Here is a 20,783-nt window from a genome sequence, read left to right as displayed (position 1 = left end):
TTCCTTTTTCAATTAATATTTTTAAGGTTAGAAATTTCAGAGTTGCTTTCTGTGATTTAAGCTCTTAGAAAATAAAAAAAATTAAATTTAAATAAAGCGTTAGAAATAAAAGTGCAAAAGGACATCCAGTAAGGAATTTTATGAGTATGCTTAATATTTATGCCAATTTGATTAGCTGGATTTAAATTTCATCATCAAAATCAATTTCTTCTACAGGAAAATCACCAATTTCTACAGCAGATGGTAGAACAAAGCTTCCATACTTTGGTTGACAGTCGAAATACTTTTTGCCATTCGCAGATCCATCATTCACACCCAAAGGCTCATCAAATTTCACTCCAACAAACAATCCCTTCTTTCCTTCAAGTTCGCCTTTATACATAACTGTTCCAATTCTCGTTGGATGTCCAGTAGTCGTTACTTTACATCGTGATCCAATTGTAATTTTCTCCAATCGTTCAAGTTCTCTTTTCTCAGCTTCTTGCTTTTTAAGTTCCAGTTGTTTCATTTCTTCTTCATTATACTTTCCTAATCGATTGCGTTTAAGGAATGAACGAACTGAATCCTGTCGATTTTCATATTGCGTATCTGTTAGCTCAAATTTATCAACATCCTGATCAAAGGAAATTATGTTATCGATCACATGAAGTCTCATATTGTCATCAATTGGATATGATCCAAAAAGTGCACAATCATTATCTATCTTGCAGATTAATTTTGATCCAGAATAAAGTTCTAATTGCATTGTTCCCTTATTTCCACCAGTTAAAACTTCAAGTTTTGACTGTAAGTAATTAATTAATAGTAGAAATTAAGATCTTGTTCATACTTTTGTTTATGAGTCATTCAATTTTACTTACTTTTAGTTCCTCAATCGTTAATTTCTTGTCAAACTTCTTCTCAAATGATACCACATCATTTGATGAATTAGAGACGTTTAATTTCACAAATTCCGACGTAATAACTTGGATATTTTCACCCATTTTGAGTAAAATTTAATTTTTTTAAGTTCCTAAAAAATCTATATTGGTATTGTTTACAAAAAAATATGTAATAGTGTGCGTGTGGTTTCTAGTCAGTTTCATGCTACAAACATAACGCATGTCGTGATTTTGAATGCTGCATGTCTAGATATCAACAAATAGTACACGAGTAAATAGTGAAAAAATAATGAGGAATTTTCAAAAACCGTATCCTAGCTTAAATATAGCTGATTATTTTCATCTATTTGATGTAAATGAACGATTCAAGTGCAATTTATGTAAAAAGAACCGGAAATTCTACTGTTATTCAGATTCGATTCCTCATCCTGAAATTCGTGTCCCCAATGTTAAGGTATAATGTTAAGTAAAAGCTTTATGTTAATATTACTAAGTTCTTGCTTCTTTTAGCTTCCATTTAAAGTTGACATAATTAAGCACAGGCAAGAAGTCGATGGGAAAAGTACAAGTTGTCATGCAAAAATGCTTGCTGGAGATCAAGTGAATATCTATGAGTTTCCTAACATACCGGATTATGAAAAAGAAGAAGATTGTGTGCTATTGTTTGTATCTCCAAATGCCGTAGATATAAAAAGTCTATTTAAAGGATGTAGGAAGCTTGAATTAAAAGAGAATCATGGATTAGAAAAAGGATATCGTATTGGCACTCTGTTAAAGAAAAATCTCAAAGAAATTGTGGACGAAGAGAAACAGCAAGAAGTTGTTTCAAAAAGCAATGAATCAGAAAAAGTCTATACTTTAGACAATTTGCCTATCAAAAAAGCTATATTTATAGACAGCACTTGGAAGCAATGTAGAGGAATTTATCAAGATAAACGAATTCAAGCATTAAGCACCGTGATTATTCAGAACAGAATCACAAAATTTTGGCGTAAACAAAAAGGTGCTCCAAATTGGTTCCTTAGCACTATCGAAGCTATTCATCAATTTCTCTTAGAGTTTCACGTGAATGCTTTTGGAATATCTAAAAATTATTATGACAATTGCTTGAAAGACTTTCAATTGTTAAATACTGACTGGATACCTGAAGATAAAATCATATCAAGTGACGATACAGAACAAAATGAATTAAATACACCATACAATGGACAATATGATAATTTATTATTCTTCTTTTCTTTCATGCACTCCCTCATACATTCATTAGATGATCCTAATAAACCTCTTTCCGAATAACAATGAATAGAAAATGTCAAAGTACATTAATTATAATATAATTATTATTTTTTTGTTAAAGGAATAAAAGCGAATATATGCGATTAGGTATATATTTTAAAAAATAAAATCATAACTGACGATAACATAAATAATTTATATTCTTCTTTCGTTCACATAAGGCATTATTAAAAACATAATAAAAGGAATTGAATTAAATTTAAATTTACTTAAACTTCCAAAAAGGATCCAGCTCTTGTAATGAGTCTTTAACTATTTTCTCAGTCTCCATTGGTGAACTCAGTTTTTCAGCATTCTTAACTTGATATGACGTCATGATCCCACCTAGAAATAAAGTTTATTAAACAATGCTTGCCATTTGTTGATGATTCACTTACGCTTGTTCAGAATTCTATGTGAATTGTTTAGTACAATTTGTAGAGACAATTGTAAATAACTTTCATTATCAAGAACGCCTTTTCTCTGAGAACATACTCTAAACCAATGATCTACAACGTCTGAAATATTCAAAAGATTATTAATATATTGCTTCCATTTAAGCTATTTACACTACATACTTAATAACGTTGGTTTCTTCATTTGTGTTGCAAATATTGCACTTATTGCAAGAGTCAGTAAACCAGATCTTTCAGAACCGCCACTAATGCAACTTAGAACAATTGGAGGATATTGCTTGCCACTAGGATTAATTTGCTTAAATGATGTAATTATATTGTTTGAAATATCAAGTATGTGATCAGCAGATCTAAAATAAAATAAACTTTAGATTAAGCACAATTGGGCATCAATATGAATCTCTTACGTCTTTTTCCAGTTCTTTATTTGAAGTAATGAAACTTCCATTGTTGTATCAGATCCATGTTTTGTGAGTTTGAGCTGCTTTTCAAAGCAATGTGACAATTCAAACTGCTTTAATAAAGTCACAGTAACTTCTCCATATGATTTTTCAACATTTATATTTTGTGGCCAAAATGGGTCGAGTAGCTATAAAATTATAATAATTTTAATTCAAAATATCAAGAATAACTAGAAATAAATTACCTCAGAACTGGAATAAAGGCAAACTAATACATTTGCCTTTTGTGACCAAACCATTTCCCAATAATCATTCATAGTATTATCCATTGGAATTTGAGCCATGATAAATGAAACTGGTCCACAATTTCTGACCATAGCAGCATTGATGTAATTATCTGTAGATGTAGGCAACAAAACTCGTCCATGATCGTATGGCAAAAAGTCAGCAAATCTGTTTTTATCAGGGAACAGTTTAGCAATAGAAATACTTCTTGATGACTCGTCCTTAACTAAGAGATCTTGAAGTTCCTTCCATTTATTTGCCAAGGGAGTTATTCCATTTAATGTCTTTACAGTCAACGTTTCCATATATTTCTCTAAACTTTCAACTTCCTTGTGAAATTGTTTCAATACATTCACATCGTCAAATGGATCCTCAAATGTCTTCGGTTCCTCGACTTTAGGTTGCACAATTTGTGGTGAAATCATAGTCATTGTTAAGGAACTAAAATCGAGATCAGCCAAATCGTCATTTAATTTGATTTGACTTTGAACCACTGGATGCGGCGGTTCCACTACTTTTTTCGGTGAATCCTTTACTTCTTTTACCACCTCATCTTTTTTCGCTGTAATACTAATTGGTGTCAATAATGGAATGTTGTTAATGGTTGACGATGGAATTGAGAAATCAATATCTGATAACAAATCAACATTTTTAGATGTTATAGCTGGTTTTGGTGCTACTTGAGTCGTTGCTTGATTGCTTTGAGAGACAGGTCCTTGAATGTTTTGTGGTGTTGTTTGAATGTTTTGAGGCGTTACTTGGATGTTTTGAGGCGCTGCTTGAATATTTTGAGGCGTTGCGTGAATGTTTTGAGATGCTCCATGGATGTTTTGAGGTGTTGCTTGAATGTTTTGATTTAGAGTAGCACCTTGGACATTTTGTGTTGGGTTTCCTTGAATATTCTGATAACTTGATACTTGATTAACAGCATTTTGAGATGGTTGAATATTTTGTGAAGCTGAAACTTGCGTGTTTTGCACATTATTTGCATAATTGTAAGCATTTGGATGTGCCTGCATATTTTGAAGTGAAGTTGATGGACTCATATTAGTATGGGATATTATCATTCCCGGCATGTTTTGATAATACATGTTAGATTGAGTAACTTGTGTCTGGGAATTTCCAATACTGGTAGTACTTTGTTGTAAAGATGAAGGAACAGTTGGATTTTGCATCGATACCGATGAATTTATTGACTGTGGTGTATTTTGCATATTATTTTGATAATACATCGATGACTGCTTTACTTGAGATTGAGGATTTGATTGATTTCCTTGACTCACATTAGACGCACTTGTTGGACTCGAGTATGGATAATTTTGTGATGTTGCTGTTTGTCCATATTGATTATATTGATAATTTTGAACAGATTGCTGAGTTTGATAGTTGCCAGGTAAATTATTATACTGTTGCTGTGAATTTTGTAATTGAGAAGATGACTGTGAAGTTGCTTGAAATGCTGGATTTTGTACAGAGTTTTGAATAAATCCAGTTGATGATGGAGTTGAAGTTGTTGGATAATTTTGAATTGGATTCTGAACAGTTGGATATTGTAACTGACTCTTGTAAATATTCTGAATGAAATCTCCATTAGTTGGCTGTTGCTGATAATATGGAGTAGAACATGTTGAATATGGAGTAGATATATTTTGATTATTTGACGATTGAACGACTGGATTTATTGTCTGATTTTGAGACACATTTTGATTATTTGACGTTTGAACGACTGGATTTATTGCCTGACTTTGAGACACATTTTGTTGACTTGTATTCTGATTTGCGTATACATTTTGATTAGGCATTGCTGAATTTTGTGAAACTTGTTGATTATTGTAATATCCTGTAAAGTTATTTTGCTGACTTGATGTAGGTGTGTTTGGAAACGACGTTGGTACGTTCGACGTTGGAATAGGTTTTTGATTAGCTGGCTGCTGATATTGAGATTGATAAGCGCCATAATTCTGATTGTATGCATTCATATCATACATTTGATTATTTTGGTACATCGGATTGACATAACCAGTCGTTGCTTGACTCGTTGTTTGCGAATAATTGGATATTGGAGCTGATGAAACTATTTTATTGCTTCCTTGATTCAATGTCTGAGGATTATTTTGTATTTGTTGTTGATAATATTGTTGATTTGGATACATTTGCTGCTGATAATATTGCTGAGAGTTGTAAGTTGCAGTCGTAGGATAATTTACTGTAGAACATGTTGTAATATTTGTTGCTGATATATTTTCTTCTCCCAAAGGATTTGGACGAATTGCTGGAATTTTAGATTCGTCTCGAATATTTCCAATATTTGGAACCATACCATTTTTAATATAGTCTTTTAATTTCATTCCTGTGGTTGTTGGTTGAGGAATTTGGGTATTCATTTGTGGCACAATATTACTTTGATCTGGATAGACTTTCATTGAATTATCAGGCTTATCGATTGGTTGACTTTTCGGTAAAGTAGTTTTCAAAAGTTGTTGCCTTTCTTCGTCTTGAACATCTCGTGCAGCTTTTACTCTTGACATTAATTTTTGGATGTTACCATGAAGCTTCTTATAAAAATCTAATCCTTTTGCACTTTTCGACAATAAATCTTCATAAACGTCAAAGGAATTAATTAAACTTGAATAAAACTGTTCACGTTTTGATTTTGCATCATTGAAAGCTTTAAGACTCATTGCATGTTTTGCATAAGTATCAGTTAAAGCTTTCAAGATATTTCCCTGTGCAATTAAGTTCTGTTCGATTATATTGACACTTTGTGAATACTTTTTCAGTTCTTTTTTGAATAATTCTTCTACGTCTTTATCACCATGGGCAATAAGCTGAGACGTAATGTCGTCCTTGTTTAAAATTTGATCCCTCAATTCATTATAAATTCCATCACGTTGTGCTTTCATTTCCTCTACTTTATTTAAAAGCACTTCTAGTTCTTTACGAACTTCTTCATCAATTACGTCACTTTGTGGAACTTGTGATTTTAAAGATGATAATGGCTGTGCAAGAATCTTCAAATTACTAACGTGCAATTCCATTGCCTTTCTTAAAGTGTCGTTACTTTCACCAGCTTTGCTATGAGCATCCAAATATTTAGTGAATTCACGAGTCAATTCACTCATATGAACTGACGGACGTTTGCCGATTTGCTTTTGGAAATTTTGTTCCTGTTTACTTTCTTCATCCAAAATCTGCTTGATTTCATTTAATGACATTTCTACTTCAGCACAGATATTTCCAAGATTTGACATAGACTCGATTAAATCAGAAATTGCATTCGGCTTTGCATTTAATTCAGCACAACGATCAACCAAATTTTGTGGGAGTCTTATTTGTGATTGTTTCATTGAGTTCAATAATTCAATATTTAATGAACCCATGAAAGATGATAATTCTGCATCTCGTTCATCAATTTTTGCACTCAATTTTCTTAAAATCTGTGCCTTTTCCTCGCTGTATAATGAAAGATTTTCATGTGCCTTCATTGGAACTAGGCGCTTGAAAATATCTTCACCAATAATTTGTGGATCAGTTACATCAAATGAAATTCCTTGAACCAGATTTGCACCTTGCACTGCAGATATCGTGCTTATGTCAGGAATGGTCTCATGATAAATAAATTCATTTTCTTGTTTGGCATTCTTACGTTTGCCTTCTATTATATCAGTCGCTAAAACTAAAGCTTCATTGATAATTTCGATCTTGTTCATTCCTTTTACTTCCTTTTTAGCTTCTTCTAATCGATCACATGCTGCATTAAATAACGCTAGACGTTCTCCCATTTTTCTTTGTTCCTCGCTATTTTGTCCTTGATAAAGGAATAAAATACTGCTTAAATATGAGGTCTTGAACTTTATGTATTTTATCCATTCCTTGTACAGCTTATTTCCAATCAATTCTTGAATAGTACCATCTTCATTCTGGCTAAACAATGCAGACATTGCGGCATTATAGAAACTAATTACTTGAGCTGTAACTTTAGCAATAATTCCAGCTTTTCTATTATCGGCTAAACTCTTTTCAAGAATACATTCTTGAGCTTGTGCAAAGCATATTTGTTGCATAAAAATCATCAGTTCCGCAGACAAATCACTCCTTAATAACAATCCATATTGACTTTTAATTTCACCAAAAGCCCAAGCAGCACATTGGAAGTAAGTACATGCCAATTTCATACTTTCCGGATCAACTCTTTCTTCTTCTACGCCCAATTTTGAATGCAATGCAGCAATGTTGTACAATGTTGATGCCATTTCGTACCTTATATTACTCGTATGCCATGTAGATCCAGAATAAATATCCTTCCATGCAAAATTCAATAATTCTGTTTCAGACGACAGTGGAAAGCGATTCTGAAGGCTATGCAATTGTGAATAATAACGTTTTATTGTATTACAGCAATCAATATCGACTCTTGGTCTACATGCCAATCCACGTAATTCTTCTAGTTCCCTAAATTCCTTTGTATACGAATCTGGATCTTCGCCATAATATTCAGCAATACACTGTAGATAATAACAAATTTATTTTGATAATCATTTATAACTTTATGTGATAAAAATCGTACAAACAAAGACGTGAGAAAATAGTTAATTGAATTACTCATAACTTTTTTCTTGTTCCCAAAAATGAAAATTCATTTTACCTGTTTTAAGTTGTGAAATGATGTCGATTCCGGGCTATTTTTTATGTCAAAACATATCATGGGTAGTCTTTTAACTGCCTCCATATTTTTCAACTCCTAAGACTATCTATTTCCTATCAAAATACACTTTAAATTACAATTTTAATAAAATTTTCTTTTCCTTTGATATTTCATCAATTGCAGCCAACTTCACTTTTGTTTTTACCAAGTTTTCTCAGCAAATACTTAAAAAATAATATTCTGTCTGACTGTCAATACTCAAATCCCTAAAACGCCTTCTTATATTTATGTCAAAGAAGCGCTTCGTTCTCTAAAGCTTGAAAAAATTTTAAACTTACTTCGTGAAAATGGAAAAATAATTTGCGAAGAGAAAATTAAGGAAAACTTTAGGTTTTAGCCATTTGAAAATGGTTTTGAAAGATAAAAGTAGTGCCATACGAGTTTTCCTTTATGATAAAGTAGGAATTTCGGGAGGTTTTGTCTTAGCATTTGTGATTTTAGTGTTTTTCTTCAATTTTCAAATTAAACATACAGAAATATTAAATTTAAATAATTATCGTAATGTAAGATTCAACAAGGATGATGAATTGTCTCGTATCAGGAACCCAAATTGTTCATTTTTCGACTGTTTTAACGTTTATCGATGTGGAAGCCATGAAAATAAAGTTAGCATATACATTTATCCATTAATCGAATATTCCGACTCCGATAAGCAGTCAAAAACATTCATCACCAAGGAGTTTTATCAAATACTCAAAACTATTCAAAATAGTCCATTTTACACGCCAAATCCACATGAAGCATGTCTTTTTGTACCCAGCATAGATTTGCTGAATCAAAATTTAATTGATAAGAATTTAGTTTCTAAGGCGCTAGCGTCGCTACCATTGTAAGTTTGCCATTATTTACTTCATTTATGCAAAATCTAATACAATGTATTGTATTTTTCACAGCTGGGATAATGGGAGGAATCACATTTTGTTTAATATGCTTGCTGGCGAAGCACCCGATTATTCAACAGTATTTGATGTCAAGTAATACACCCTAAACACATTATATTGAGACTAGAGATAACAAAGGTCATGTTTTAAATTTACAGATCAGCCGAAGCAATTATTGTAGGAGCAGGCTTCAACACTCAGACATATCGATTTGGATTTGATTTCTCAATTCCAATATATAGTCCATTATTAGAGAAATATGAAAGGAAATATCAAAATCAGGAACAAAAGACTTACTTCCTGATTTCACCTCAACTTAACATGTACGATTATCATCGAAGATTAATGCAGGAAATTGTCTTGGAAGACTCAAACAATAACATATTATTGCTTCAGAAATGTACACAGGAAATATTTGAAGATAAAATCTCGTCAATGCCGGAATTGATTGACAGTGACATAAGATGTTCGTTTCCAGCGTTGAGTCCAATTGAATATCCTGAAATATTAGAGCATGGAACATTTTGTCTGGTTATTCGAGGAGTTAGACTAGCACAACCATCATTAATTGAATCTTTAGCAACTGGATGCATTCCAGTTATTGTCGCTGATAATATAGTCTTACCGTTTCAAGAAGTCATTGATTGGACACTTGCCTCGATAACAATTCGTGAGAGTGATTTTCATTCAATCACAACAATTCTGAAGGCAGTTTCACAGACTCGAATAAAGGAAATGCAAAGACAAGGAAATTTCTTGTTTGAAAAGTACTTTAAAAATATTGAGACTATTGTCTTGTCCATGTTGGAAGAATTGAATGATCGTGCATTTCCGCATCTCTCATTACCTTATAATTCATGGAATTTGCCACATTTACCAAATGCTGCTCAGAATCCTCTTTTCTTACCTTTAATGGGATCAAAATCTCAAGGATTTACTGCAGTCATCTTAACATACGATCGAGTTGAAAGCTTATTTACGCTTATTCAAAAACTGTCTCTTGTGCCATCCTTACAAAAGATCTTAGTAATTTGGAACAATCAGAAGAAACAGCCACCGAATATCTCATCGTTTCCTAAAATTACTAAACCACTGAAACTCATTCAAACTAAAGCAAATAAGCTTTCAAATCGCTTTTATCCATATCCTGAAATCGAAACTGAAGCTGTTTTAACAATTGACGACGATATCACAATGCTGACTGCTGATGAGCTAGATTTTGGTACGTATTTATTTTCACTTTTCAATTATTTCCATAAATATACTAACTATAATTAAATCTAATAGGTTTCGAAGTATGGAGAGAATTTCCAGATCGAATCGTTGGATTTCCATCTCGTACTCATGTGTTTGAAAACAATGAATACAAGTATGAGTCAGAATGGACAAATGAAATTTCAATGGTGTTGACAGGTGTTGCTTTTCACCATAAATATTGGAATTACTTGTATACAACATCTATGCCTGGAAATATAAAAGAATATGTTGATGCACACATGAATTGCGAAGATATTGCGATGAACTTTTTAGTCTCAAATAATACTGGCAAAGGACCGATTAAAGTAACACCTCGCAAAAAATTCAAGTGTCATTCCCGACAGTGTACGAATGCAGAAATGCTGTCAGCAGATACAAATCATATGATTGAAAGAAGTGAATGCATCAATTTGTTTACAAAAATCTATGGAACAATGCCGTTAAAGACTGTCGAGTATCGAGCTGATCCGGTGCTATTCCGTGACAACTTCCCAGAGAAATTGAAAAGATTCAACGATGTTGGTAGTTTATAAAGCATGATAAAATTGTAGAAATAATTATAAGTAATAAATGTGACTCAATTAAATTATAAGATGTGGTTAGATAATGTAGACCAACTATTCATTTATTTCCTATAAAAATTATTAGACATAGTATGTGAATGACCTCATACGTTATTCAGGATGCAACAAATTTCAAACACATAAAGACAAAAAGAAAAGAAATTTTAAGTTTAATCTAAATCCTCAATTGGAGTTAATGCAGCGATTAAGTACTTTGACCCAAACACAGAGAAGAATGAAAGCATTTTTTTCATTGCCGCTTATTAATTTTTTTTGTGAATGAGAGAGGTTGTTTTGTTATTGTTTTTAAGCCGACTTACGCTCTTTAGAGCACATGTTATGCTGCCAACAATAATGACGTAGTGTTGAAGAGTTTGATATAATTTGAGAAGTAGGAAGAAATGGGTCATTATCATTTATTCAACCATGCACACACTCTCTTTTACTCTTAATCTCTTTTAGTTTTGCTTCAGATCTTCAACTGTTCAGTCGTACCCGGAGAAAGCTGTCTAGTTTAATAATATTTTTTTTCCTTCAAACAGCTATCAACTTATCCAGTTAGATAGATCCGTTTTGTAGAAAAAAAGAATTACTTTTGGATTCATAAGCACAAAAATAAGAAGTTCGTCTATAGATTATTCTAATTTGATTGAAAAAAATTGAAAACTACTCAACATTTAACAATAATCCAACGGTAAATTTCTCAATCTTAAAATCAGACTTACGCGAAAAGTCGCATATGAGAAAAAAAATAATAATACTCTTAAGTAGGAATTAAACATAAAGTCAGTGAATTTGTCCCAAAAACATATCGTGCGGTGCAATTAAAAGAGAAATTAAAATTACTAAAAAAATATAATAAGCTCCGTTCATAGAAGTTTGTACAGCAACATCAGCATTTTGAAGACGAAGAAACAGGTTCTGTCAGATAAATTCAAGGAAATAACAAGCAAGAAAATTTTACTTTTTCCATACCTACAACTTTATTCGATTTCGCTAATTTCTAAATTCACCAGCAACAAGCATTTTCTCATCTTCCACACGAGTGATTTCTGTGAAGCTGTTAAGATTTACTACTCTGGATGTTCCAGTCAATAATGATGATGTGAGGAAGTAAGATTAGACGATATTCATAGAAAGTAAAGCACCGTGCAAAGAAAGTAAATCCATTTATAACACTTGAAATAGATCAGATACAGCACATACAGCGTACATAATGAATTATAGAATAGAGATGTCACTGATGAAAGCTTTTATATTATGTATAATCACACTATCTGTAATAAGATCTGCCAAGACCAGAAATCTTGATGATGAGATTCCCGATTTTGAATTTGATGACAACTTTCCCAACAACAAATTTACGATACAAAAACCTCAAACGACAAGCCTTAATATTGACGATTTTGATGACTTTTTCATTGACGATGGAACAGATGATAACACTGAACTTGACATGCTTTCCAAGGAAAAAATCTTAAGAAATGCTATATTGCGTGCGTTATCAACAAGGGAATTAAAATATAAATTTTCTGAAGTTTTGCCGCTTTTAAGGCATTTGAGCAAAACACAGCGAATGGTCTTTTCGTCGATCATATCCGCACAAATCAACGGCGGAAGATCAGTTTCTTTTGATGAGGTATGTAAGCAGGTTTAACATTTATTACAAGGTTCGTCCACAAATGACATCCATTGGAGATCAAGTTTATGATCTGCTTCACCTTTCCTTCAATGTCACATGTTCAATTTATTATGCCCAACATTAATGTTTTGAAATTTCCAATGGATGTCACTTGTGAACGACTCCTAAAATACTAGCATATAAATTGCTGTTATCCGTCGGTACATACCTTCAAGCCTCTTAACTGCCAATCGAGGAAATTTATGATGCTGGAAGTTTCGTGTTAGAAACCTGATATACAGCATAAAGAGCATTATTCTTTTAAAAATGCAATAAAATCGATTTCATTTGAGAAATTCAGACTCGATCATGAAAGTTATTCAATCAAAGAAAGTTAAAGCTGGTTAAAGCAAGATCTTGTAATATTAATTAACAAGCGTTATGCTATAAGCACTTCTCAGATGATCGTTACTTATTACATTTCTTATGCCTTTCCATGTTCTTCTTTGTTATTATTATTATATATTTTTAATGAAAGTAAAAGTCTTGAGTGTCTGTTTACTTCTATTCTATCTTGTAATGCTGACTTCATTCGCATTATTTTCATTCCTATATATTCATCCATCCACATGCCATTAATCTCTTGTTATTGTTGTTGTTTAGGTAAAACGTATGTTTGGAACTGACAACGAAAAGCCACTTCTTCTTACAATCGTGTATGATCTTGCAAATTTAATCCGTGAAGGATTTTTACGTTCTGACAAGTATAAGGAACACGAGAAACCAAACCGATTGCAATTTTTGAGAAGAAGTTTTGACACAAGTCCACCAATTAATTCATCATCAGTTAAGGAAGTTGATTTTTCAGCGCCAATAAGCTATCTCCATGATGATTCACTTATTGTGGATGATTCCGAGCCAATTGTGAAAAATATAGAAAATTTAAGTGATATTAAGGCAGAGCCATTGATACAGATATTGAATAAAAATCTAACAATTAACAATTCAATACCTGCTACGCTCACGAGATCTCAATTAAATTCGACACTAATAACAACAACAGCATTGCCAAAAAATTTTAACATGACAATGGAACAGGTAGAAGAATTGGCATTATCAAGCTTAAATGGAACTATTGAAGAGACGATTAAAGATGTGAATGGAAGTGAAATTTCACCAATGGCATTAGTTAGTCGTCATAGAAAGAGACCAGCTAATCAGCGTCATCACCATGGTCCAATACCAGAAAGTTGCGAGCGATTTACAGGTAAGACTATTAAGACTATTATGAATGCGAAAGTTGATTTTAATTAGATATTTTTGCAATAATTATAAAAAGGGGGCATTTGCTTGTATGTCAAAAATTATCCAGTTAATGAGATAATGGGAAGCATAAGGCGACATCGGTATGCAATGGAAGCTTTACTTGCTGAGTATAGAGATAAAGAAGCTGAGTTTGAGCATATTGATTATCTTGGTGATCCGACTTCTGATCTTACTGACTTAAGGTAATTAATCTGCAATTTCACTTCCTGTTACTTAAATGCGTCATAAATTTTATTTTTATTTCACAGACGTAGAAAAGACACAGAAGATTCTAGCAATCCCGGTGCAATGTGTACGAGTATTATTCGTTATGCTCGACCACAAAAAGCACGATCAGCAACAGGTGAATGGAAATTCATTGTAAATACAGGAGAACACACACAAACATTGAGATTAGAAAAATGCAGTCAGCCACTTGAGCCGTGTAGTTATTTAACGGAAAACTTTGAATCACAATGTACACAAGTTTATAATTATCACAGACTTTTGTCATGGGACAATGCAAGAGGACTTCATGTTGACATTTTTAAAGTTCCAACATGCTGTTCATGTCATTTAGTTGGATATAAAGAAGCTTTTCCACCACTTGCTTCGCCGAGTAATAGCTTAGGTGGAAAACGTCATAAGTATCATGACTTTGAGTCTGCATCGTCAAATAGAAATTCACATTATAGTGCAATTGATGTCAATGGATCAGAGAATGATGAAGAGGATGAGGAAGATGAAGACGAAAATATTGAGAATATTGCGTATCAATATGGAAATGGATTTAAAAGAATTAATCCCAAAAAGACACCAGATAATAATCCCGAAGTTCCCAAAAATAGATTACCAACAAGAAAAAATCCAGCATATCCTGACAGCTACTTGACACCACCAGCAAATAGTCAAAAAACAAATCATCAATTTAATCGCTTTTCAAATAGACAAAGAACGCCGGTCTTGAAGAGAAAGCAATTTGATCAAACTGTAGCTGAGAGTGATTTGAGAATTTCGCATGTTACAGTTTTTCCCAAACAACAGCAATTTTCACCGAGCGAGAAACCAAGGAAAATTACGCCACCAATTTCGTCGACAATAGAAACAAAATCTGTCAATTTAAGACTTCCAAATGCACAAAAGCCGTCGGAAGGGAGAGTAAATTACAATTATCATCCAATCATTGACTTTTTTGAGGATGAAGATGGTCCAAAAAGGATCGGAATTGATCGAAAGACAGGCAAAGTTGTGACTGAAGATACAAATTGGAAGCCTATTAATGTTGGATAGAACTACTTATCTCTCTATTTAATTTAATTTATTTATTAACTTATTTTTTCATCTATTTATAATGTGAAATAAAATTGCAAAAAAAATAATTAAAGTAGTCGTGAATTATGGTGAAATTTAGTTTGAATCATGCTTCCAGTGACTTTATTCATAAAACGTGATGATGATTACCGCGCATAAGCGGTTAAGTGAATTCGCAACAATACACATAATATCCTACAAATACATAGACATCGACGTAGCCTACACACGAGAAAATGTGTTGTGTGCTGTGTTGTCGTTCATGTAAGTTTATTCAAGTTTTGAAAGCTAAAGTGATCAAATCTAAAAAGAGCTGAAAAAGAACCAAAATTTTTAAAAATACCGTTCAAAAGCGGATAATATTTAGCAGATTTTGTAAACAATGGATATAATATATAGTTTTGGAGACACATTTTATCGTAGCTCGCCAAGGGATTATGAGAAATTCCCGATAGAAAATCAAAATAAGAGCGCTCAAGGTAAAACAATAAACTATATTACGCATTTAAGTATTATTATTATTTGGAAACAGAACTTTCTTATCTCAAAGTCACCGGTGATTTTATTTTCTTTGTTGCCTGTAAAACAATTATCACAAAGTCTAATGAATTAACTTAATTAACGTATCGCCGTTGATTTTGATAGGAAAATTTCTGTTGCTCCATCGTCTACGTGACTTTTCTGCACTTTTCTGTTTTCATCTAACGCATATGTAAAATGTGTGTAGAAGTACTACAAATGTATTTTTAGGGAAAATTTAAAAAACGCGCGCACAATGTAGTAAGTTTTACTTTCTTTTGACCCACATATCGAATAGATTTAAAAAATTAATATATAATTGAATAAAGAATGAGTGACGACTGGAAATATTCCCAGAACATTTTAAAGCAAATATTATTTTTATTTACAAATAAAATATTCTTACTATCTTATCGACACATCCGTAGACTCGCTATTTGTTTTTAATACAGTTTATTCCTTTATCATTCACGTTTTTCATGACATGTTTGTCTACTTGAATTGTTTTAGCAAAACCAAAATACCAGCCACAAGAAAAAGAATGTCATACAAAGTCACATTGCATGTTTTGCAAGGAACAGAAAAAGGAAGCTAAGAAAAGGCCGTTAAAGTCAGCAATTAAAAGGTGCGCAAATCGAACGGATTCGATATGCGAAGAGCCTGAAGAGAATTGACTCAATGTGTATATGATAAAAACACTTAATTCAAGAATGCATTACTTTAATTATAAGTTCAATAAGATAACATTCTATTATCAAACATTTTATCGTTCATTAATATTATTAAATTTTATAAATAAAAAATTTTTATACTCTGGCATTTCAAAATTATCAATCATTCCGTATTATCAATCAAAAAAATAATTTTTGAAGTATGAAGAAGTAGTTCTAAATGAAAAGGAATTATCTCAAAATTTAGCGCTCACCCATTAAACATTCACGGAATTACTTCGTTGATAACACAAACACACATGTTTACTCCTACTTGTCTTCATGATATTGATCGAAAATGTCAAACAACTTGGCGACTTCATTTAAATCGGTAAATGTATCGTCGCTAGCTAGGATTTTACGAGCTATTGATATTCTATTGAAAACATTCCACAGCAAAATTCCCACAATTCGTTCTTCTCGCATATAAAATATAATTCCCTTATCGTAGCTCTCGACATTCGGTTTGCATTCTGGAGTATTTGTTTCAATTTTCGGTGCACTTTCCGAAGTATTTTCAACGACTTCCTGTTTTTCCACTTTCTTTTCATTATTACTGTCTTTCTCTATCTCATCAAGTGCTAAATGCTTCTCATCGAAATCAAACTGGTTTTGTTTTGCAAAGATTGCTACAGTTGGAAGCGTTGAATCTATTAATCCAATAGCCTCAAAGCCAACAGCTGATCCAAGGTCAGACCAGAACATTGACTGATGTTTGTACGGTTTTTCTATAAATAAATTTTTTAACAAGTTTTTTTAATTAATTTTAATTAAACTATAAAGTTTATATGCAAATGAATAAGACATACTTAATCCAACCATATTTTCGCCTGCAAGTCTCCCCGAAACTACAGCGTGATCGTGATGTTCTACTCGTCTTCTGCCTAATCTTGGATCGTAAAAACATGCAGCATCTCCAGCAGCATAAAGGTTTGATCTAGCTTCTAATTCTGCATTCACAACATAACCGCCAAGTCTATTATCTATTTCAAGTGATGCCTGTTTTGCTAAATCAACATTTGGTTCAGACCCAATTGATTGAACGACAAAATCTACAATTACATTATTTCCATTACTGAGTCCTAATTTTAATTGATTTCCATTAAATATTTCTACACTAGTTATTTGACTTTCAGGTATCACGTCAACACCAACTTCCTGTATTCTCTGAGTTGTCCATTCACTTAGATATTTTGGCAGCACTTTTGCCATATTGCCACTTTCAGGAAATAGCTGATACACTTTTAAATTCTTATCCTTTCCATAGTGAGATAAAGCACACGCTAATTCACTTCCAAGAAATCCATTTCCAACAATAGCTATACTTTTTGATTTTTCAGTGTGATTTTTGATATTCTCAAAGTCTTTTATACTTTTATAGGTAAATATTTTCTCCTTTACTTTTGGCGATGCGCGATCAAATACGTCTAAAGTCTTTGGAACACTTCCTGTGGCAATTAAGCATTTATCATAAGTAATTTCAGTACCATCGTCTAAAGTAACTTTCTGCTCATTAACATTTAAATTTGTTACTTTATATCCACGAATAACTGAAACTCCGCCGTTCTTTGCTTCAGCCATTTTTTCAATATTCATATAGAATTCATCGGGTTCGTAATAAATGCTCCTCTCTGCTCCATTCCATTGCTTAAATCTTGCTTTTTCAATACCCAACTCACTATCAAACCAAATTTCTTTCGATAAAGGTGGTCGCATGTAAGGAAAAACGGCTTCATCAGACACAACCATAACTTTTGCCTTTGGCTCGTTTGATTTTATTGCTCGAAATGCTGCAAAACTGGCAGTTCCACCACCAATCAATAGATATGGTATGTGTTTGGGAATGTTCTCTGATGTTTCTGGAGATCGAACTAAAGAATTAAGAAAGTTAGTCGCTCATTTATTTAATTAAATTAATTTTGATGCTTACATTTCACTATTTTCTTAATTTCTTTCTCAACATCTTTATCTGTTTTTTTGGGAGCTATATTATCTTCAGGATTTTCTTGTGAGTTCTTGTAATACATCTGCAAAATAAATAAATGACATGTCAATGACCCACTAATGAAATAAATGTAATTTAACTTACAAAACCGGCCAATCCAGCTACTAAAGCTATTCCGCCAGCAATTATATACTTGCTGGAATCATTTTTTGGAGGTGGAAAAGGAGTATTGTACGTTGAATTACTGGATGACTGCGGGGGGCAGTCGAATTTCTTTGTTGGATCTAGTTTCAATGCATTTTCCTGTACATTTGATTTCGTACTCTAAAAATAAATAAAATTCATGAAGGTTAGTTTTACTCGGTTCATTAAACAGCTAATTCAGGAATTAATCATTGAATATTGTGATGATATTTTACTTACACTATGATTTGTGTGTTTATTTCGGTTAATTATGATTGAATATGCTGAAAAATTTAATGTTTACAAAAAAATTTAAAAAATCTAAGAAAACTTTGAGAAATTGCGAAATTCATTTCTTACCACTAATTGTCTGTGAATTATTCAAGCAAGTCCTTGTTATGTTTCTATATAATGATGTCTGTAGTCTTCCAGCAAGCTGTATCATGTTTAATTTACAATTTTAAAGACAATATTAGAAATTAGAAAAAATCGGGAAAATTCTTGTGTATCTTATGTGTGTGCGAACGTTGTTTGATTGAATTTATGAAAAATTGCTCAAAACCGAGCAAACCAGTTAAAAAGGCATCAAAATATAATGTTCCGATTAATTAAAGCGAATTTATGATTTCTAATGTTTTATGAATGTTTTATGAAATTGAAAACAATTTTTGCAAATATTCCCCTATAATTAGTTGATTACCCTGCATGAAGATTTGTTGACTGAGATAATTAAATATCTTAATTTTATTGATTTCAATAACATTTAATGAATTTAATTAATATATTCTTTGTTCACTCAATGTTTATAAAATTAGTGACATACAGTGATAAAGATAATTGTGTTTGAAATAACAAGTTATTGACATCCTGAAAAATCTTACTTGACGATTACAGCAAGTAAACATTAAATGGACATACTGCTCATTTTAGCTAGTTTATAAAAAACAGTGTTCATAATTTTTATTCAATTAGGAGAAAATATCCACAATGTTTTCCAAATAATTTTGTGGATTCAATAAATATATATTTTGTCTGTAATACGCTGCTATATCCTTGTAGTTTTAAGGAAAGAGCATTGAAATCATCTAAAAATGAATCATTTACATGATCCTGTAGACTTTAATAAAGTAAGTATGGTTCCAAATTTCATGAATACATTATCAATACGGGGAATTGTATAGACTGATTTCCATACAATCATACAGTTTAAATATTTGTCACATTGACATTTGTTTTCGATAGATCTGACAATTTCGATACGATAATGATCTAGATCATATGATTGAGAGCGGTACAGTTATAACAAATCTATTAAATTCTTCTTTTTCTTTCGAATTTTTTTAGAGTCTAGAGGAAATGACAGACGATGAAAGGGTGCGATTCCTACATCAGCAAATGCACGAAAAGCATAAAGGGCACGATGATATGCATGCTCTAATGCTCCTTATATTAGTAGCAGTACTAATTTTATCGCAATTTGGATTATTTGAGTGGAAAAAGCGGCACTACAAATCGTATTTACTAGTTAGCTTAGTAGCACTTTGGTTGATTCCTGCAGCGATTTCAGTGAGAAACTTTTGGTGGCGATTCGTGTTCTTTTGGTCTGTTTTTACGATGATCACCTGCCTTGTACTGCAAAGATCATTCGAAAAACCTCCTAGAGGAAATACACCGCGTTTAGTGTATAAATGGTTCTTATTTATTTATAAATTAAGTTATGGACTTGGAATCGTCGGATATATTATGATGATGATGACATTCGTTGGATTTAATCTCCTTTTTAGCCATAGTCCTCAATCCTGGATGGATGTCTCCCTTATATTTATATTTTATGGTCTCTATTATGGTGTGCTGGGAAGAGATTTATCAGAATTATGTACAGACAAGATTGCAATTCACATAGGATATTATAATATTGAAGGAATTCCAACAAAGACACTGCCGAAAGATTTATGTGGCTTATGTGCACATAAACTATTTGTATCTGAAAATGATCAAGGAGTTATTGAGGATACATACAAATTACCTTGTGAGCATACGTTCCATGAATTTTGCATTAGAGGATGGCTGATTGTTGGCAAGAAACAGGTATTTTATGAAATTATCCAAAATATGTCCTTAATTTAACCAATTGTTGTTTTCTAGGTCTGTCCATACTGCAAAGAGAAGGTTGATATGAAGAAAATATCACTTTTCAATCCTTGGGAAAAACCGCATTTACTTTATGGACAGCTCTTGGATTGGCTCCGATATCTTCTTGCATGGCAGCCACTTATATTGTTCATTGTGCAAGGAATTAACTATATTTTTGGTCTTGAGTAGCATTAAATACCAAATTATAGACTGAAAATTTTATGAAATCTACATGTTCATTTTTCTGAAATTCGTATTGTTTGCTTTGATACACGTCTTGAGCTTGAAAATGGTTCATGATTTAACATCCTGAATTGATTTCAAGCTATTAGTCACAAAAAACATAACATAATTTAATTAATAAAGATAATGAATTCAAAAACACATAATCG

General features: G+C 32.3%; 7 protein-coding genes across 7 annotated transcripts; 4 read left to right on the top strand and 3 right to left on the bottom strand.

Annotated features, from left to right (window-relative positions):
- Window positions 1–176: 176 nt before the first annotated feature.
- On the bottom strand, window positions 177–1,061 carry Tbcb (tubulin-binding cofactor B). The gene is made up of 2 exons (XM_070636095.1): window positions 861–1,061; window positions 177–784 (listed from the first exon to the last, which is right to left on the bottom strand). The coding sequence occupies exons 1-2, from the start codon at window positions 981–983 to the stop codon at window positions 182–184; spliced, it is 726 nt and encodes a 241-aa protein (XP_070492196.1). The 5' UTR covers window positions 984–1,061; the 3' UTR covers window positions 177–181.
- LOC139087311 (tRNA-uridine aminocarboxypropyltransferase 1) lies at window positions 1,051–2,290 on the top strand. Its single transcript, XM_070636094.1, has 2 exons — window positions 1,051–1,335; window positions 1,392–2,290. Exons 1-2 carry the CDS (start codon window positions 1,171–1,173, stop codon window positions 2,175–2,177), a joined length of 951 nt encoding a protein of 316 aa, XP_070492195.1. The 5' UTR covers window positions 1,051–1,170; the 3' UTR covers window positions 2,178–2,290.
- mop (tyrosine-protein phosphatase non-receptor type protein myopic) lies at window positions 2,070–8,102 on the bottom strand. The gene is made up of 6 exons (XM_070636090.1): window positions 7,904–8,102; window positions 3,219–7,763; window positions 2,980–3,161; window positions 2,735–2,922; window positions 2,555–2,674; window positions 2,070–2,501 (listed from the first exon to the last, which is right to left on the bottom strand). The coding sequence occupies exons 1-6, from the start codon at window positions 7,985–7,987 to the stop codon at window positions 2,383–2,385; spliced, it is 5,238 nt and encodes a 1,745-aa protein (XP_070492191.1). The 5' UTR covers window positions 7,988–8,102; the 3' UTR covers window positions 2,070–2,382.
- Window positions 8,103–8,219: 117 nt separating this feature from the next.
- On the top strand, window positions 8,220–10,712 carry sotv (exostosin glycosyltransferase sotv). The gene is made up of 4 exons (XM_070635842.1): window positions 8,220–8,792; window positions 8,857–8,937; window positions 9,003–10,066; window positions 10,132–10,712. The coding sequence occupies exons 1-4, from the start codon at window positions 8,311–8,313 to the stop codon at window positions 10,632–10,634; spliced, it is 2,130 nt and encodes a 709-aa protein (XP_070491943.1). The 5' UTR covers window positions 8,220–8,310; the 3' UTR covers window positions 10,635–10,712.
- A 986-nt stretch (window positions 10,713–11,698) lies between these two features.
- Window positions 11,699–14,880, top strand: NT1 (Neurotrophin 1). Its single transcript, XM_070636147.1, has 4 exons — window positions 11,699–12,303; window positions 12,949–13,552; window positions 13,625–13,793; window positions 13,860–14,880. The coding sequence occupies exons 1-4, from the start codon at window positions 11,881–11,883 to the stop codon at window positions 14,878–14,880; spliced, it is 2,217 nt and encodes a 738-aa protein (XP_070492248.1). The 5' UTR covers window positions 11,699–11,880.
- Window positions 14,881–16,123: 1,243 nt separating this feature from the next.
- On the bottom strand, window positions 16,124–18,757 carry AIF (Apoptosis inducing factor). The gene is made up of 6 exons (XM_070636012.1): window positions 18,619–18,757; window positions 18,499–18,542; window positions 18,220–18,399; window positions 18,061–18,157; window positions 16,940–18,001; window positions 16,124–16,858 (listed from the first exon to the last, which is right to left on the bottom strand). The coding sequence occupies exons 1-6, from the start codon at window positions 18,701–18,703 to the stop codon at window positions 16,401–16,403; spliced, it is 1,926 nt and encodes a 641-aa protein (XP_070492113.1). The 5' UTR covers window positions 18,704–18,757; the 3' UTR covers window positions 16,124–16,400.
- A 460-nt stretch (window positions 18,758–19,217) lies between these two features.
- LOC139087263 (E3 ubiquitin ligase Rnf121) lies at window positions 19,218–20,780 on the top strand. The gene is made up of 3 exons (XM_070636022.1): window positions 19,218–19,385; window positions 19,603–20,346; window positions 20,404–20,780. Exons 1-3 carry the CDS (start codon window positions 19,350–19,352, stop codon window positions 20,578–20,580), a joined length of 957 nt encoding a protein of 318 aa, XP_070492123.1. The 5' UTR covers window positions 19,218–19,349; the 3' UTR covers window positions 20,581–20,780.
- Window positions 20,781–20,783: the final 3 nt, after the last annotated feature.

This window comes from Chironomus tepperi, unplaced genomic scaffold (genome assembly GCF_022539635.2).
Source record: "Chironomus tepperi strain 1889 unplaced genomic scaffold, CSIRO-AGI_Ctep_v1 contig_100, whole genome shotgun sequence".
Lineage (NCBI taxonomy): Eukaryota > Metazoa > Arthropoda > Insecta > Diptera > Chironomidae > Chironomus > Chironomus tepperi.
The sequence above is the reverse complement of the archived record's forward strand: the minus strand, read 5'-3'. Positions and strand labels throughout refer to the sequence as shown.

Excerpts from the sequence above, each read along its gene's own strand:
- Tbcb (XM_070636095.1), bottom strand. The coding sequence starts at position 983 with ATGGGTGAAAATATCCAAGTTATTACGTCGGAATTTGTGAAATTAAAC. Across the intron at positions 785-860 it reads TAACGATTGAGGAACTAAAA|TCAAAACTTGAAGTTTTAAC; the intron begins GTAAGTAAAATT and ends AATTACTTACAG.
- LOC139087311 (XM_070636094.1), top strand. The coding sequence starts at position 1,171 with ATGAGGAATTTTCAAAAACCGTATCCTAGCTTAAATATAGCTGATTAT. Across the intron at positions 1,336-1,391 it reads TTCGTGTCCCCAATGTTAAG|CTTCCATTTAAAGTTGACAT; the intron begins GTATAATGTTAA and ends TGCTTCTTTTAG.
- mop (XM_070636090.1), bottom strand. The coding sequence starts at position 7,987 with ATGGAGGCAGTTAAAAGACTACCCATGATATGTTTTGACATAAAAAAT. Across the intron at positions 3,162-3,218 it reads GCCTTTATTCCAGTTCTGAG|CTACTCGACCCATTTTGGCC; the intron begins GTAATTTATTTC and ends ATAATTTTATAG. Across the intron at positions 2,502-2,554 it reads ACATAGAATTCTGAACAAGC|GTGGGATCATGACGTCATAT; the intron begins GTAAGTGAATCA and ends CTTTATTTCTAG.
- sotv (XM_070635842.1), top strand. The coding sequence starts at position 8,311 with ATGGTTTTGAAAGATAAAAGTAGTGCCATACGAGTTTTCCTTTATGAT. Across the intron at positions 8,938-9,002 it reads TCAACAGTATTTGATGTCAA|ATCAGCCGAAGCAATTATTG; the intron begins GTAATACACCCT and ends TTAAATTTACAG. Across the intron at positions 10,067-10,131 it reads TGCTGATGAGCTAGATTTTG|GTTTCGAAGTATGGAGAGAA; the intron begins GTACGTATTTAT and ends TAAATCTAATAG.
- NT1 (XM_070636147.1), top strand. The coding sequence starts at position 11,881 with ATGAATTATAGAATAGAGATGTCACTGATGAAAGCTTTTATATTATGT. Across the intron at positions 13,553-13,624 it reads AAGTTGCGAGCGATTTACAG|GGGGCATTTGCTTGTATGTC; the intron begins GTAAGACTATTA and ends AATTATAAAAAG. Across the intron at positions 13,794-13,859 it reads TCTGATCTTACTGACTTAAG|ACGTAGAAAAGACACAGAAG; the intron begins GTAATTAATCTG and ends TTTATTTCACAG.
- AIF (XM_070636012.1), bottom strand. The coding sequence starts at position 18,703 with ATGATACAGCTTGCTGGAAGACTACAGACATCATTATATAGAAACATA. Across the intron at positions 18,400-18,498 it reads ATAAACACACAAATCATAGT|AGTACGAAATCAAATGTACA; the intron begins GTAAGTAAAATA and ends ATTTATTTTTAG. Across the intron at positions 18,002-18,060 it reads AATTAAGAAAATAGTGAAAT|TTCGATCTCCAGAAACATCA; the intron begins GTAAGCATCAAA and ends TTAATTCTTTAG.
- LOC139087263 (XM_070636022.1), top strand. The coding sequence starts at position 19,350 with ATGAATCATTTACATGATCCTGTAGACTTTAATAAA. Across the intron at positions 19,386-19,602 it reads ATCCTGTAGACTTTAATAAA|AGTCTAGAGGAAATGACAGA; the intron begins GTAAGTATGGTT and ends GAATTTTTTTAG. Across the intron at positions 20,347-20,403 it reads TGATTGTTGGCAAGAAACAG|GTCTGTCCATACTGCAAAGA; the intron begins GTATTTTATGAA and ends GTTGTTTTCTAG.